This window comes from Phascolarctos cinereus, unplaced genomic scaffold (assembly GCF_003287225.1).
Source record: "Phascolarctos cinereus isolate Bilbo 61053 unplaced genomic scaffold, phaCin_HiC Scaffold_2;HRSCAF=192, whole genome shotgun sequence".
Lineage (NCBI taxonomy): Eukaryota > Metazoa > Chordata > Mammalia > Diprotodontia > Phascolarctidae > Phascolarctos > Phascolarctos cinereus.
In genome coordinates, this window is record NW_027555625.1 from 293,834,221 (window position 1) to 293,851,630 (window position 17,410).

Genomic DNA, 17,410 nt, shown 5'->3' on the forward strand with positions numbered 1-17,410 from the left:
GGTGGTGTGGAGGTGGAGAATATAAACCATTCTTTCTAGAAGTTGGATTGAATTCCTTTATAGGCTAAAAAGGACAATTAAAATTAGCATCTGAATCACTGGAATGTTAAAAATCTGATTTGAAATTACTTCTTGAAGTGGCTAGCATTGTAGCTGCTGTATTCCTCCATGCCTGTGCAACTGCGCCTCCCAGTGGGGAAATGAAACTCTCATATATATCTCTCCAACGTTAGTAGTTTCCATAAAGATGAGTTTAAACATTTCTAAATTGAGAATAACTACCTGGTCTGTGACTTAATGGCTGAAAAATGTCATTCATTCTGTCTCTGGAAATTGGAGGAGGAGCTTCCTAAGTTGTTTGTTGTTTTGTTTTCCCCCTCCCAACAACTGTTTTAGCACACAATTTTGAAGTCTGTGTCATCTTCCTCTTGTTCTCACACATCCAAGAATATGACCAGTGGAAATGTGAGGTCAGTGAAGGCTTTTGGTTTGTAAGGCAGGAGGTCAAAGCAAATACTTGTGCTTTTCAGTGAGCTGATTTTATCGTGATAATCTCCCAGAGAAGAACTTTGCCATGAGGTGTGCGCTGGTAGTCATGCTGTTCCCATCTAACCCTCTGGGGAAATGGCCCCATTAAATAATTTTTCCATGGTATGTTTCTTTAATAATAGTTAATTTTATATAGTTCTTCCTCTGTGCCAGGCATTGTGCTAAACGCTTTACAATTGTTATCTCATATGATTCTCAGAACAACCTTGGGAGGTAGGTGCTATTATTATCCCCCTTTTATAGGTGAGGAAACTGAGGCAAACAGAAGTTAAGTGACTTGCCCAGGGTCACACAGCTAATAGGTATCTGGGACCCGATATGAATTCAGATCTTCTGACTCCAGGCTCAATCTACAGGAGGGACCTTAGACAAGCAACTATGTTTAGACCTTCCCGGTCACATTATAAGGATATATAGTCATACATATGTTGGCTTTAAAAGGGAAAATTGATGACTGGCTGCCAGTCTGCCTGACAGTCACTTTCCCCTTGTATGTTGTTGGTGTCAGTTACCATCACCTTACAATTCTCCCATTGCCACGTTATATCCACTAGTAAATTGTTACAGGAATAAAAATAATTCTCAGTTTGGGGAATGGAAGATGATTGAGTTCCTGTACTTTGAAGCTAATATATTTTATTTGTATATATGTTCACCAGTGTGTGTGTTATTGATATGGTCTTTGCCCTAGAGGTTATCTGATGAGGATTGGTCAGCTCTCAAAAGAGACTTGAATGAGTGACCAGGTGCAAAGGCTGACTGACTGGTGCCTCTGAAAAAGAACTCTTTGGGGGAGTCAGTGTCAGACCTTCCTCTCTTCCCTCTCTGTCCTTTCACCCAAACTGTTAACTGCTTTACCCCCTGGGACCCTGAGAGACCTCCTGCACAAGGCTTTTCCAGAATGGGATCTGAGGGAATAACATTGGCAAATTAAGTGGACTAGGCAGAGACTTCTGGGAAGTGACAGGGATATTTGGACTGGAATGACCATCAGCCACCATGCATATAGCAAAACAACTCATTGGCAAAGGAAGGTCTAGTGGGTCTTAAAAGGACTTCCATTTGAAGGGACTGAATGTCCCTACAGTTTGAGTACCTGATGATTTCTGGTGTCAAAACACATACCTTGAGCCAAAAGGGCTTTCATTTTGAACTTTGTACCTATAGTCATAGTCCCCTATCTTAGGGCCTTTCTAAATTTCCTTGGCCGATGGGCACTCCCTCTCAGAGATTTCTTTGTCCACCAGGTTTCTCCCCTCAAAGACCTCTGCACCCATTAGGTGAGTTCAGGACCTTCTGTGCCTGATGGGCCCTCTGTCAAGACTACCCGTAGACTCAGGTCCTCTCTCTCAGAAGTCTCTGTGCTCTCAGGCAAATACATTGACAACTCCAGTGATCATTTTTCCTCTTCTCTCAGAGCAATTGCATTTTTCTGTTTGGTGTCTCTGAATCACAGGTCTATAAATAAAAACCCAATTGTGCAGATCCCCTGGATGAAGACAGTTCAGGCCAGAGGTGCATGGTCAGGGCCCATCAACTGAGGACTCATGTTCTGAAGACAAATTTACAGTCAGTACAGTCTGCAATCAAGTTGAGTTCATGATGATGAAGACTGGGCATCTGGGTTCAGGAGCTGTGTTTTCAGGAGCCAGACCATTGTGGGTTTACCAAGTTCTTTATCCATCTGGGCAGACACATTCACCAACAAAGGAAGAATTATATGGGCTGGCATTCTCAAACCTTGATTAGGACCTGATGCTATCCCCTTCCTAAACACATTCCCCCCCCTTTCATGTTTTGTATAATGATGTTGATTCTTTGGGGCTCTGCTTAGTTCTTCCTCGTTACTATCAGACAGAAAGCTAAAGCCTGTGAGCTTAAGTTGGATCTCTTGGTTCTCAGGCCTGCTCTCAAAGTTCCCATCCTTTTAGTTTAATATCCCTTAGAGGCCTTCTGTCTGGGGCTAGGGTGCTGTGGGTAGGAGGTATCATACTTTACTTGACTTAGTCCTCCACCAGAAGCCTAATGAAGCCTCTCACTGGAGAGTTCAGGGCTCTGGTCCCTTTCCTACCTCAAGGTCAGACTCATTTCTCATCTGCAGCCCAGCTGACCATAAAGAACAAAGGTAGGTTTCAAAGAAAAACGTCAGCTGACTGACCGAATGGAAAGTGCTGAATTGGGAGTCATAGGATCTGAGTTCAAATCCTAGTCTTAACCACTCACTACTTGTATGACTTTAGGAAAGTCACTTACCACGATGTGCCTCAATTTCATTATTTGTTAAATGGAAGGTTTTGATTAATGACCACCCCACTCTGGCTCCATCATTTCTTGGGTGTGTTTGAAAAGGGGAAACAAATAGTCCAAAATCACTGCAAGGAAAATTATTTCACCTGACAGCCGTAGTGGCACACATGTGTAGGACGGTTTTTGGTTTTGTATTTTTGGTTTGCATGCAGGTCCTCAGGCTGCCAGTAGTCTTTTTACAGGACAGAAGGGAAGCCAAACCCTGAGCTGCCCAGCAAAGAGATTTCCTAGGCTTTCAGATAGAGGCTCAAGCTAAAAGAAATTGGATCCCTATAAATAACCTCCGTCTTTCATGCTATGGAAGACCCAGGGTGCCAAGTCCTTAGAAGGGAGATTAGCAGCAAGGGCTTCTCTCCCTCCTCCATAAGGAAAAGGAAGTATCCCCCCCTTTCTCCCCACCCTCACCCCAGCTCAATGCGTGCAGTGTATTGGTCATGAGAGAGGTCATCAGGCTGTTAGGAGAGTGAAGAGACAATGAAATGTTGGGAGTGTCACATTCTCTGCTCTACTGATGTCCCTGGAACCCTTCTTTTGCATGAATGAATAAGCGATTGAATTATTTATTAAGCACTTATTGTATACAAGGCACTGTGCTAAGAGCTAGGGATACAAATAGAAATGATAGTCCTTGTTCCCAAGGAGCTCACATTCTAATTGAAGATATAAATATAGATGATTTCAACTGCCAGTTAGATGAAAAGGTCCCATGGTCCTTAGGCTACAGTGGTAAAGCAACCTTTTTAATATATCCACTGATAAAATCATCAGTTTCTGATGTTGAACCATTTGGCAGTGCCAAGGACTGGTAGCAAGGACTTTTTTCTGGATCTTCAGTAGAGATGGCTGCAGCATCTGCAGGAGCAGTTGTCAGTTTGCATCTCTACACATGTTCTTTCCCAGGATGCTGAAAGCATTGATGTTCCAAAGACTCCAAAGTTCAGGATCCTGGGCAGTCTCTATCAAGGTCGAAAAGGAGATGGTAGTCATGATGGTAGTAGTGGTAGTGGTTTGACTTGTTGGCCCATGCTGCCCCATGTCTCCCTCAGGGTGCCTTGTTGCTTCAGTTTTGGCAGTGCCCTTCCTGACTAGGCAGCCCACCCAACTCCCAGACATCCCTGCTTACCCAGAAAAAGGAGAGCAGGAGTGAAGTTCAGTTAAGTTGAGAAAAGCCCATGCGTAGTCAATGGGATCATGGTTGGACCTTAGCTCTTACTGTATTCAGAAGGGATAAGGGGGCTGGGGCAAGGATAGTGGAAAGATCTTTTCCCCCCTCTTGGCCCATTGAATAGGTCCACACTCCTGACTAGTCAGCATTTTTCCCTCTAGGGACATAACTTTGCAGGGTATAGTTTACATTAGGATGTCATGACACTGACCTGACAGTATTGAAGACTCAGGTTCTGGCAGTGAGTAGTCTTCAGGAGCCTAGATTTATGTTCAGATCCCACCTGAGAAAAAGAATATCAAAATTATGTTCTATATTTGACATAGATATTTGGAAAATATAGGGGCTAATTTGATGGCTTAAGTAAAGGGAAAGAGGCAGCATGGTGTAGACAGGTGCAGCCTCGAGGCCACTGGTTCCCCATCTTTGGTATGGGAGATAGAGAGCTGGCCTTGGAACCAGGAAAACCTTAGTTCGAGTCCCTCCTCTGACACGTACTGGCTGTGTGACCCTGGGTAAGCCAATTAATTTCTCATTGCTCTAAAGAATTCTCTGAAATTCTTTTAAGTTGCACAGAAGCTGCCATTCTGCATTGGCTGAAAGTTTCCTCATTCAAGAGTTTTCTCATATCATTGAAATGACAGGTACAGTCCCTATCACCAAATACAGGGAACAGAGATACCCACATGTTATGCCCAATATCCTGGTCAGCCTCATCTGACCAGCAGTTGTGTTTTTTGTTTTGTTTTTATCTTCTATCTGCTCTTAATTTTTTGGATGCCTTTAATTTCTACACATCCCGTTCACTCTCCTTCTAGCCTTCCATCTAAAGTGCCTTTTCCTTTTACCAAAGTTTAGAAAAGGTGGAGGGTGATAGAACGTTCAGGAGAAGTACCAACATAACAACATCCAATTGTATATGCAGTATTCCACACCTATAGGGCTCCCTCACTACCACCTCAGAAATGAAAGAAGAGAGGTACATTTTCTCAACTTTCTGGAATCAGGTTTGATCATTACCAGTTACACAGTGTTCAATTTTATCTTAATATTCTTTTCTTTTACATGATTAATCTCCCCACATTTTTCTGAATTCTTTATCTTCCTCATTTCTGATGGGATTCCTTGTTTATTAACAATATGCTCATTGCACAAACAAGAAGAGAGGCTGTCTATGAATGGATGCCTTTTGCTTTTTAGTGTTACAAGAGCTAGTAATCTCTAGTATGGGGCAACAGGACAAGGCAATGGATGGATTTAGACACTTGATCTTAACCTGAGTAGGCCAAGAAGGCCATGGTGGCTTTATACAGATTTTTTTGGCTTTTCAGTACCCAGTGGTTCCCACCCCCTATCACAGATAGGCAATCAGGTTTCATCCAGCTGAGCTGTCACCTGGAAATAGTGGTAAGGAACCCTTTCATAAGACCCAGGATTTGGGATTGCAGGCTTGGGTTGTGGGGGAAGTAGGTGGGAGTTTCACCTCCCAGTGCAGCCAAAGCTTTGTTTCTGTTCCAATAAACCATGTCTTAAGTTCTCACTGTTAGCCTAACAATGGTTCTTTTTTCCATGAAGGTCTCATTTGCAGCCGTAGTTTTAGCATTCTTTGTTGTGTGTGCCCAAGGCCCATTGTAGTTGAGAAGATGACATTTGGACAAGGGAAGAAGCCAAGGAGTACTTTAGTATTCAGTTTTTTTCTGAATAACTTAGCCACATAATGTCCTGTAAACTGTGTCCAGTTTGATTATAAATGTGAAATGGGACTAAATTTTTGAACAATAGAACAGCCAGTTGCTGAGAACCATGTTGCTCATAAATTTATTAGTGATTACAAAGTCCATAATTACTTCCCCATGATCCTCTTTGCAGATCCTCAGTCCCCTTCTCCAGACCATCATGAATTCTTCCATAGACACAGACATCCCTGTCTGCCTTACAGATTCCTGAGCACGATAGGATTTCCTCCTTCCCCCCCCAACCCCTACCTTCTTGCAGACTGTTGTGCTCCCTTATACCTAGACTTGCTACAGATCTTTGAGCCTTTTTCATGTCCCCTTTAGAGATCCCTGGGCCCCTTATAGATCTCTATATGGCACTGTGATATTTGAGAACATTTAACTGAAAATGCCAAAAAAAAAGTGTTATATATATGGAAAAAATTTAAAGTAATGCACATGCCCTGTACTCCTAGTATGCATTAAGCAGAGGTCATGGATAAATGTCCTGGAGCACTTAAGAGCCATGGGAAATGATTCATACCTCTCATCAGAGACACCACCTTGACGTAAAAGGCCCAGATAAATATCTGGGACCTTCTACTTCTCTGGTCCATTATCCCTATGCAGGTGGGTACCCGGGAATGTCAGTTATCTGGTACTCCCTAAGGGAAGCCACCAGCTACCCTTACAAGGCTCACATGGTTTCACAATATAAAACAGTTTAATTTAGCATATAAAAGGACACAGAAAGGACTCACAATGTAATAACCCATAGAGATTTAAGAAATCACACTCCTCTCCCTCCACAAGGCCACATTTCTCCCCCCAAATACCTGTATTGCTATAGTGACTTAAGAGTACTGCCCTGAGTTAGATTCCAGTAAGGTGGGCGACTGAGGATGACTCGCCTGTGCTTGTGCTCTATATCACATTCCTCTCACCAAACTACTCCTCTGCCTGTTGGGATTCTTGGTCTTCTGTAGCCTTCATCAGGAGGCCACCTCACTGCTGTTGCTGTACTCAGCTTTGCTTTACTACTCCCTACTCTTGAGCTCACCTCTTCTAGAAGGTGCTAATTACCTCCTCTCTAAGTACCACCTCATCCTTCCCCCTTCCCCCCACCCCCCACACACAGTCCTAACATGTTTCTTTAGCTAGCTGTGGAAATGCCTCTTCAACATTCAATTCTGTTATCTGTTTAAATCCTTCCACCAGTCTCTGATTCCCACTTGTTAGCATCTCCCACTGAGTTTTTGAGGGATTCACTGAAACACCCTCATTCTCTTTCCCTTTGTCTTTCCATTTCCCAACTTCCACTGAGGCAATTGGTTGGGTTATGCAAATTAGCCCAGGCCATCTCAGAAATCTCCAGATGGAAGTGAGGAAGAGCAGCTCCTGGCCACTGGAACCAACTACTGGTTCAGAGGGAGGATAGTCTCTTGCTACATATGGAAATGTATCTATCTTAGGACCACACACAGTCAACTAGTTTTCATTAAGCACCTACTGTGTGCCAGGCACCATGCTTACGTGCTGGTCAGAACTAGAAGGGACTGTGGAGACTATCTAGTCCAGCTCCTCAATTTAAAGATAAGAAAACTGAAGACCAAAGAGAAATTAGTTATAGCCCGATGACTTGAACTTGGGTTTCTTGACTCCCAGTACCATGAATAAACACTGATCACAACCACACACACTGACATAGATGCCTCACCCAGGTAAGGAAGAAACCTGGAGGCTATAAATAGATTGAATTCTATGTATATTTGGTCTCCTTTTGGGGGGGAGGGGAAAGAGAGGATGGGGGAGAAGTAGTTCAGAAGGAAGAGACATAAATTGTTAATGAAACAACAACAAAAAAAAAACAATAGACAAAACTAATTCCCTCCCATGTCTGAAGATCAGTCTTAGAGGAGGCCAATCCTGCTAAGCAGAACAAAGTGGTCTTACTCAGTGGACAGAACAATGAGTCCATGGGTATGAATAGGTGATTTACACAAAGGTGGCTTTGCTTTTATGGGATTTTTCTAGACAACATTAGGAAACCAGCCCTTAACTGGGTCTGCCATCCTACTGCCTCTTAGGGTCTTTTGAGGCCTAGGTCTTCATGGAGGAGAGAAATTACTGAGATTTGTTTCTAATAACCACCATCTTACTGCCACAGAGCTCCTCGAATGTGAATGAACTGGCTCCATCAGAGCTGATGGGGAAGAGGACATTTCAAGCTCCTGCTTTTAATCTGAGATATAAATAGGAATAGATAAGCTTATCTCAATCACCTAGTGTACAGTTTCTTAACCTTTTTTGTTTTGTGGATCCCTTCGGCAGTCTGGTAAAGCCTATGGATCCCTTCTCAGAATAATATTTTTAAATGCAGAAAATAAAACATAAGGTTATAAAGGAAACCAGTATTATTGAAATAAAGTTATCAACATATAATTTTTTTTTTAAACTGAATTCACAGACCCCAAGTCAAGAACCCCTGTGCTAGTGCCTGGAGAGAGCCTAGAAGAAAAGAAAAAGACCATTCACGTTTTGGAATGAAATATATTGAATTGTTGCCTTTTTCCTTCCTTGAGAAAAGAAGGTCATAGCTGGACCTATACACATGGTGATGCACGGATATGGCCAAACCAGTTCTCTGTGTCTCAAAGCTATAGATCAGGGGAAGCTAGGTGGCACAGTGGATAGAGCACTGGCCCTGGATTCAGGAGGACCTCAGTTCAAATCTGGCCTGAGGCACATAACAATCACTATCTGTGCAACTCTGGGCAAGTCACTTAACCCCAATTGCCTTACCAAAAAATAAATGAATGAATGAAAACTACAGATCAGCAACAAGACCCTGAAATGCCTTATTTAAAGCTTATAGAGAGGAGTTCTGGGTTATGTGAACAACAAAATGGAGGACTAGACATTTACTATGATCCCCATGACCTCTCAAATTTCTCCAAAATAGAAATTATGTGCTAAAGATGAAACAAATCTCTCTCCATGGTCTAGGATGCCCAGAATCCAAAAGAAGGGTAAAACAGCAGCGACAGTAACAATAACCCATGAACTGACTCTCACGGACCTGTGTTCCTTTGGCACCCCTCCCCCACTCTCCATGCTTCCAGCAAAAAGGCTGCAGTAGCATACCGAAAGACACAGCACAAGCCAACAGAGTTCATTCAACTCTCCCCCACACCCTAGTACCTCCTCCCTCTTTCCAGTACCATTGAGACTGGCTCTAGGCAGTAGAAATTTGTCATGGCCAAGGTAGACAGCCGGGTGGCTGTAGGCCCTCGGGAGCAAAAGCCTCCTGGGGGCCAGTGCCTTGTGGCACCAGCCTACAAAGCTCCAAACTGCCAATGCAGAGCCAATGAACTAAGGAACAGAGGGAGGAGGACAGGACACCAGGAGAAGACATCGGAAGGGAATTGCTGGGTAGCACTCCACTAAATCTAAGGGAAGGAGCGCACCATCTAACTGGGTCCATTTCTGACCACCCAGAAATCAGTTGGGTCAGGGACCAAGGCTGAACTGTGACTGGCCTAGCGGGGGAGGATAGTGAGATGCTTTCAGATCCAGCCCCCAAGGAAACCACAGCTAGAGGGAAAGGAGTCAGAAAGTCAGCAGTGAGGGAAAGTAAAAGAAAAAAAGATTTACCAAAGATTTCAGGAAGAAGAAAACTCAAAGACCTTGAACATAAGTAGATAAATTAACAGGAAAAAAGAGTGACTGCAGAAGGACATATGGCCTCTAGTAAATAAGTTCAGGTATCTATGAATTTTACAAACCAAAGAAAAATGAACCACACTTAATGAGACAGAACCCTAAGTAATTTGAGAACACAGAACCACAGTACACTGTCCCTGAGTGGTCCAGAAGAGCAAAAGTGTGAGAACAGAATTTTTGGCCTGCACAGCAAAAATGATGGATAGAATAGAAAACCTGGAATCTGCAATGGCAAACCTCACCAAAGGAGCAAAAGAAAATAATCGTTTGGGAATGCAAATACACAGAAGTAAAGAACAGTCTGGAAGAAGAGAAGCAAAAAACAGTAACATTAACAGAAAACTATGCTCACTATGCAAGTAAAATATGCTGATCTCAAAGGCAGGATGCGTAGAATATGAAAGGACAAAAACTTTAACACCATAACAAAGGAGATAATAGAAGAGAACTGCCCAGAAATTTTTAACATAGAAAATGAAACATCAATTGAAAGAATTCACACATCATCCCCAGAAAAAAATCCAAGGCTGCTACCTCCAAAACACATAGTGATTAAATTTAACAATTCAATCCAGAAACAAGTTCTGTAAATGATCAGGAGAAAGACTTCAAGTATAAAGGAAAGAGCATTTGATTTACACATGACTAATCTTCACCCACTAGAAAATATAGGGTGGAATGGAATCATGTTCTGTAGAGCAGTGGATCTCAGAATGCAGGCCAGGGTGACCTACCCTACAATTTTGAGTTTAAACATATGTGAAAGAAGATGGATATTCAATAATAAAGAGAAGTTTGAACAGAAGTGCAGAAGTGAATAAATGCAACCAGCAAAGATAGCAGCAGCAACAGAATGACAACAGAGAGGCCGATGTAAAATTTCTTTCTAAATGTACTCAAGGAGACAGGAGTAAAGGCAGAAATCTGGTAGAAGTAATAGTGGAGATAGATGGGAGAATTATGGTCAAAATCAGGTGACACCCTGCCTATATGTGAATCAGTGTTTTCAGGCAATTTTTTTGGGGGAGGGGGCTAGATTACATTACAACATAGAAGGGTACATGAAAGGGAGGAGAAGAGCAAGGGATAGAGTGAATATGCCTGGGTCAAATCAGGTTCTAGCAATGAGGGGGAAGTTCAGGGGGGAGGGCAGCTAGCTGTCCTCGCAGTGAATAGAGCACTGGCTCTGGAGTCAGGAGGACCTGAGTTCAAATCCGGCCTCAGACACTCAACACTTACTAGCTGTGTGATCCTGGGAAAGTCACTTAACCCCATTGCCTAGCTCCCGCAAAAAATGAGGGGGAAGGTGACCCTTGTGGTCTCAGAAAGAGAAGAGCCTACAGAGGAGTGGGTGAGGAAGAGGGATGGAGGAAGGAATCCTTACTTTGGTGGTGGGAGGGGGTTCCACTGATGATGTGCTTATGGACCATCCCCGACTGTAGCCTGGGGGATTTGGAGCTTGAAAAAATCTTCTCATCCTACATTGGGAGGGTGGGCAGCTGGAACTTTCAGGGCCAACTGACACCTGAGGGGATAGGAAAGCATGGACCCAGAGAAGAGATTTTGACTAATTGAAGAGGAAGAGAGGAACTGGTAATCTACTTGAGTAAGAGTGGGGCGGGGGGGGGGGGGGGGGAAGAGAGAGAGAGAATTATATAACTAGATAAAAGCAAAAGAGGAAAACGAACTAATAAACAAAACCCCAAAGGGAAAGGGGTAACAAGTAAAACAAGTGAGAGGAGGGGATCAGATGTGAGAAGAGAGCTAGTGGGAACAGGATCACTTTTTAAAAAATTTAGTAAAAAATTTTTACTTTAAAGTGAAAGTAACTGAATTTTTTTGCAAGTTAAAAAAGTTAAATAAGGGACAGCTATGTGGAACAGTGGATAGAGCACTGACCCTGGAGTCAGGAGGAACTGAGTTCATATCTGGCCTTGGACCAAACACTTGACACTTACAAGCTGCGTGACCTTGGGCAAGTCATTTAACCCCAATTGCCTGAAAATAAATAAATGAATAAAAAAGTTAAATAACTTTCTTAAAGTTGCTTAAAACCTTAAGTTTTAAGTAAAGTAACCTTTACTTTTACACTAAAACTTTAAAGTTTTAAGTAAAGTAACTGAAAGAACATAATACTGTATTTACAGCAGAAGGGGAAATCATTACTTTAAAAAAAGCAATATTAGAGGCAGATGGAAGAATACACAAACCTAAATCTTATAACTTTAAATGTGGATGGATCAAACAGTGCAATAAAATGAAAAAAATGGGCAGATTGGATAAGAAAATAAAACCCTACAATCTATTGTTTATATGAAGCACATTTAAAAAATAGTCAAACATGAAATAAAACTGAAGAAATGGAAAACATTTACTATGAATCAAGTGAATCCAAAAAAAACAAAGAATTGCAATCATGCTATCTGACCAAGCAGAAACAAGCATTCAAAAAATAAAAGGGGATAAACAAGGAAACTAAGTTATGTTGAAAGGAACCATAGGCAAGAAATCAGCATCAACTTATATGCTTCAAATGTCTTACCATCTAAATTCATAAAAGAAACATTATCTGAACTACAAGAAAATGTAGACAGTAACACAGTAGTGATGAGAGACTTCATTATTCCTCTCTCAGTTTGGGATAAGTAACACAAAAATAAACAAAAGGGAAAACATCTGAGGCAGCTAGGTGGGACAGTGAATAGAGCACCAGCCCTGGAGTCAGAAGGACCTGAGTTCAAATCTAGTCTCAGAACAGACATTTGACACTTACTAGCTGTGCGACCCTGGGCAAGTCACTTAACCCCAATTGCCTCACCAAAAAAAATCAAAACATCCAAAACCACATGATCCTCTCAATAGATGCAGAAAAAGCCTTTGACAAATTACAACACTTTTATACTGAAAATCCTACAAAGAACCTTTTCTGTATTATAAAAAGCATGTATCTAAAACCAAAAGTAAGCATCACATGCAATGAAGGTACAATAAATTCTTTTCCAATAAATACAGGGGTGAAACAAGGATGCCAGATCTCCCCCTTTTCATCTGATATTGTTCTGGAAATACTAGCAATACCACTAAAAAACAAAAGAAATTAAAGGAATAAAGATAGGTAATAAGGAGCTAAAATTATCCCTGTTTGCTGATGACATGACTTTGAAAATCCCAGAGAATTAGCCAAGATACTAATTAAAACAATAGTTTCAGTAAAGTTGCAAATTATAAAATACATCCTGAAAAATCAAAAGCATTTCTATATAATAATAACAAAACCAAAAAAAAGCAATAATGAATAGAGCATTCCCATTCCAAATAACTACAAGATACATTAAATATCTGGGGATTAATTTCCCAAAGCACACAAAAGACTTGTATAGATTTAATTATAAAGCCCCCCTTGAAGAAATAAAGAACAACCTAAATAACTGGAGGAATTATTCAGTGCTCATGGCTAGGCTGTGCCAAGATAATAAAAATGATGATACTACCAAAATTAATTTATGCTTCCAATGCTATAACAATCAAATTACAAAAGGGATACTTTAAAGAACTGAATAAAAATAACCACAAAATTCATTTGGAGAAACAAAAAATTTTAAATATCAAGGGAAATGATTAAAAGAAGTAGATTGAAGGGGGAATAGCACTTCCAGATCTCATACTACATTATAAGGCAGCAGTCATCAAAACCATCTAGTATTAATTAAAGAATAAAGAAACATATCAATGGAATAGACCAGACAAGGGAAATTAAGAAACAACAGGAACTCAATAATTCAGTGTTTGATAAAATGGAAAATATAGATCACCTAGGGAAAAGCTCCATACTTGATAAAAACTGCTGGGAAAACTGGAAGGGAGTCTGGCAGAAATTAGGTTTAGACCAACACATTACACCATATTCCATGATACATTATAAATAAATATGTAACCTTGATAGTAAAGATCATATTTTTTAAAATTAGAAGAAAAACAGATCATATACTTATCACACCTCTGGGTAGGAGATGTATTCTTAATCAAAGGAGATAGAGGCAATAAGAAAGGATAAAACATCATTTTGATTACTTGAAACTGAAAAGCTTCTGCATAGGCAAAATTAATGCATCTTGATAAGAAGGGAAATGTTCAAATAGGAAAAAAATTTTGTATCAAATTTCTCTGTTAAGGGTTTAGTATCCAAGATATAAAAATAATTAATGTGCAGCAGACTGATAGTCATTCTCCAACAGATACATCGTCAAAAGATGGAAACAATTCTCAAAAGAACCGCAAAGTATTCACATTTACATGGAAAAAATGCTCCAAATCATTAATAATAAGAGAAATACAAATCAAAAACAACTCTGAGATTTCACCTTACACCCTGCAAATTGGCCAAAACAACCCCAAAATGGCAACAATCAGTATTAGAGGGGTTGTGGAGAAATGAGCACACTACTACATTTTGGTGGAGTTGTGAAATAGTACAACCATTTTGGAAAGCAATTTGGAATTGTACAAATAAAATTATGAAAATGTCCATGCCCTTTGAACCAGAGACTCCATTATACTTACACTCCAAGGAAGCCATGAATAAGAAGAAAGTTCTCTTATACTCCAAAATATTTATAGAGGCATGTTTTGTATTAGATAAGAATTGAAAACAAAATAATACCCATCAATTGAAGAATGACTGAACAAATTTTGGTACATAAATGTAATAGAATTATCTGTGTGAATGACAGAAGTATAGAAAGATCCATATGAACTGTTTCAGTGAGGTAAGTAGAGCCAAGAAAACAATATGCACAGTAACTACAACTATGTAAATGGAAAGAATTAACCATATACCAAAAACATCATAATTAAATGTAACAAAATTATAAAGATCAAGCAGGACTCAAATGAAATATGAAAAGATATCCCTAACCTATGCTTTCATGGAGAAGGGAGGTCTGCGGGTGTTACACATGGCACATGTTTTTGGACTTTTTCAATGTATTGATCAGTTGTGCTGAATTTTTTTTCCTCTCTTCTTGATCTGGTATGGCTCTCTGAGATGGGGAGGGGAGGGAGGATACTTGGAATAACTATAGTGATGTAAGAAACAGAAAATATCAATAAAACTTTTAAAAAAAAAACTTATAGACTCCAGAAATATCTCCAAAGTCACATGTAGCAAGGGATGCCCCCCACACACACACACATGCACACACACTTAGCATAGAGGTGTCACATGGCTCAAAGGGAGGTACAATAGACACTTCCAGCCTCCTTCTACCACTACCAGCCACACCTTTCCAAGGGAGAATTTCATTCCTTCCAGGAAGAGATGCAAGGGATTGGGACCATAAGTTTGGTCACTGCTCTCATCAGAGAGATGGGGTACTAGGCTAGAATTATATCTATCAGCTCCCGTAGATATTATTAGTCTAGGAGATATGGTTTTCAGATTAAAGACAAACCTTTAATCGCTGTTTCTTAATGGAGAAAGGACCCAATCTTTATATTCAGTGCTTGACCCCTTTCCCACCAAAGACCAGATCCAAAATGAACACAGTAAATAATGAAGAAATCCATTAATCCAAGCTGACAACAAAACAGAAATCAAGGAAACTATACGTAAGAAAATATATGCCAGACAATAAAGAATGATTTCTTTCTCCCATTGGGAGCAAGGTAAGTCAGCTCAACCAAGAGAGTTCTAGATCTCAACAAGAGTTAAGTTCCTTGAAGTCTCTAGTGGAGCAAACTGGGAATGGGGATACAATGGAGACTGCCAGCTCCTCTTATATCAGCTTCTTCCCAGAGTCTTTTTTTTCTTCAGCAATCTGAGGTGGGGTTGGCATCTTCCATCTTCTCACTCAAAGCGGGAAGCCAGAAGTGTCCAAAGTGACTACAGAACCCAAAGAGATTTAAGAGCCCATAGAAACTAAAGACACTCAAAAATCCCTCAGCAAGGCACAGAGCAATTATCTCCACCAGTGAGGATGGAGTCCCACACCAAACGGCTTTGGGACTCAGGTTACACACATAAATGACTTATTTTTTTTCCACTCCTGACTTCTAGGTACAAACACGTTTAAGTTTTCCACCCTAATTCCTTTCTTCATCCCCTTGAAAACAGATCCCAGACTCAAATCACCAGCTGCTGAAATGATCTGATGTGTTATGGAAGTCGGTTTCTCTTAGTTGCCTATGGGTAGGATGAGTTTCTACATGATCCTGACTTCCTGAAAGGTGATAATAAAAGTTCATATCCAGCTGTACCCAGGCCAGAGAGGTTGGCCCTTAAGAACATACTTTTAAAGCTGGGAGTTACCTTAGCAGCCATATAGTCCACCCTCCCCATTTTAAATGTAAGCTAACCAAGAGAAATTAAGTGACATGCCCCAGGTCACACAAGAAATAAGGGACAAAGGTGGGATTTAAGCCCATGTACTCTGATTTCCAAACCAGTGTTCTTCCCACTATACTGTACTGCCTCCTACATCTCAGGCAGCTTTTTCAGGTAAAAGCAAAGCTAGATGAACTGTTTCCTCTCTGTCAATTACTATGGGACAATTTGGTCCACAACAGATCAGAAAAAGGCCCCAGTTTAAGGATTCAGGTTGTACTGGAGCTGAAAAATAATAGAACCTAAGCTCCTGGTGAGTAGGGATTGTCTCATTTTTGTGTTTGTATCATCAGCACCCAGCACAGGACCTGGAAAATAATTGGTACTTAATAAACACATGTTGATTGATAGGCTGATGATGGCACAGCTAGTGCAGGGCTTTCTCCATATATAGAGAGAGATCTTGTGCTTGCTCTTGCTCAAGTCATCACATCATAACTTCAGTCCCGTTTTCTTGTAAGAGTCTGAGACTCCCAAATGATCTGTCTCGGCCCCTGGACCTGATACATGGAGTCCTCTCTTTTTCTTCCTGTGCTTTTGTTGGACTAAGCTGGCTACAATTCCTGTGCCATGTCTATACCTACTTCTGCAGAGAATTCAGGCTGAAGGGCCATGGAGAAAAGAAAACTCTAGGACCTTTGAATTATTTGTTATAAAAGCCCTGACTCATCCTCCTGGGGTAAATGACAGTCTCTTCTTGAGGCTCCGCCAAGAGAAGTTAGCCCAAGGAAGCGCCAGCCTGACCAGGGTCCTTCCTCCTAAGCTCATCTTCAGTCAGGAAAGTAAGGATGTCAGTGATCCCAGCAGAAGTGGAATGTCCCAAGGCTGCATCACAAGTTTTCTGCCTTCTAAATGTGCTCTGCTTATTTGAATGTAGGTCATGCTTTCCCCCAAACTCTGGCTTATAAAAGCCTGAGTGCAACAACCTATAATCATGCTTAATATCACAGCATAGCAAAGCCAAGACTTAAGATCACCTGTTCTTCTCTTTAGAGAGATGGCGCCAGTTGCCTGGTGAGTCATTCATTCATTATCAGATGAGTGTAGAGACTGTCCAAGTATTTTTTTTCCCTAATATAAAAAATATAGATGACTTGAAAAAAATGCAAACCTCATTATCAGTCAGAGGTTGAAACTCAATTACAACTTAAATTTTAAAGCAACTGCTGAAACTACACAATGGGAATAATAATAACAGTTTATATTTACACAGTGCTTTACATATGTTATCTCAAGAAGGTGCTGTAGGAAGATCAAGATTGGGAAGAACAGCAAGATTCAGTAGGAAAACACTAGCTCTGGAGTCAGAGAATCTGGGCTCAAGTCTCACCTCGGAAGCTTACTACCTGTATGATCTTGGCAAATCCCTTGTCCTCCCTGGATCTCAATTTCCTCATTTGTAAAATGAGAGGATTGGTTTGAAAACTTAAGAACTTTGATCAGTACAGTGACCAGCCATGATTCCAGAAGACTGATTTGGAAGCATGTCAAAAGGTGGAGGACTACAGGTGCAGGATGTGCCTTTGGACATGGCCAATGTACGAATTTGTTTTGCTTGACTATGTTAAC

At 40.8% G+C, this 17,410-nt stretch overlaps 1 protein-coding gene across 1 annotated transcript in view; it reads left to right on the top strand.

Annotated features, from left to right (window-relative positions):
• Positions 1–5,561, top strand: part of LSM14A (LSM14A mRNA processing body assembly factor) — a 61,765-nt gene extending 56,204 nt beyond the window's left edge. Inside the window, exon 10 of the mRNA XM_020985018.2 lies at positions 2,006–5,561. Coding sequence (XP_020840677.1) covers positions 2,006–2,017 — 12 coding nt within the window. The 3' untranslated portion in view covers positions 2,018–5,561. The remainder of the gene's footprint in view (positions 1–2,005) is intronic.
• The last annotated feature ends 11,849 nt before the right edge of the window (positions 5,562–17,410 follow it).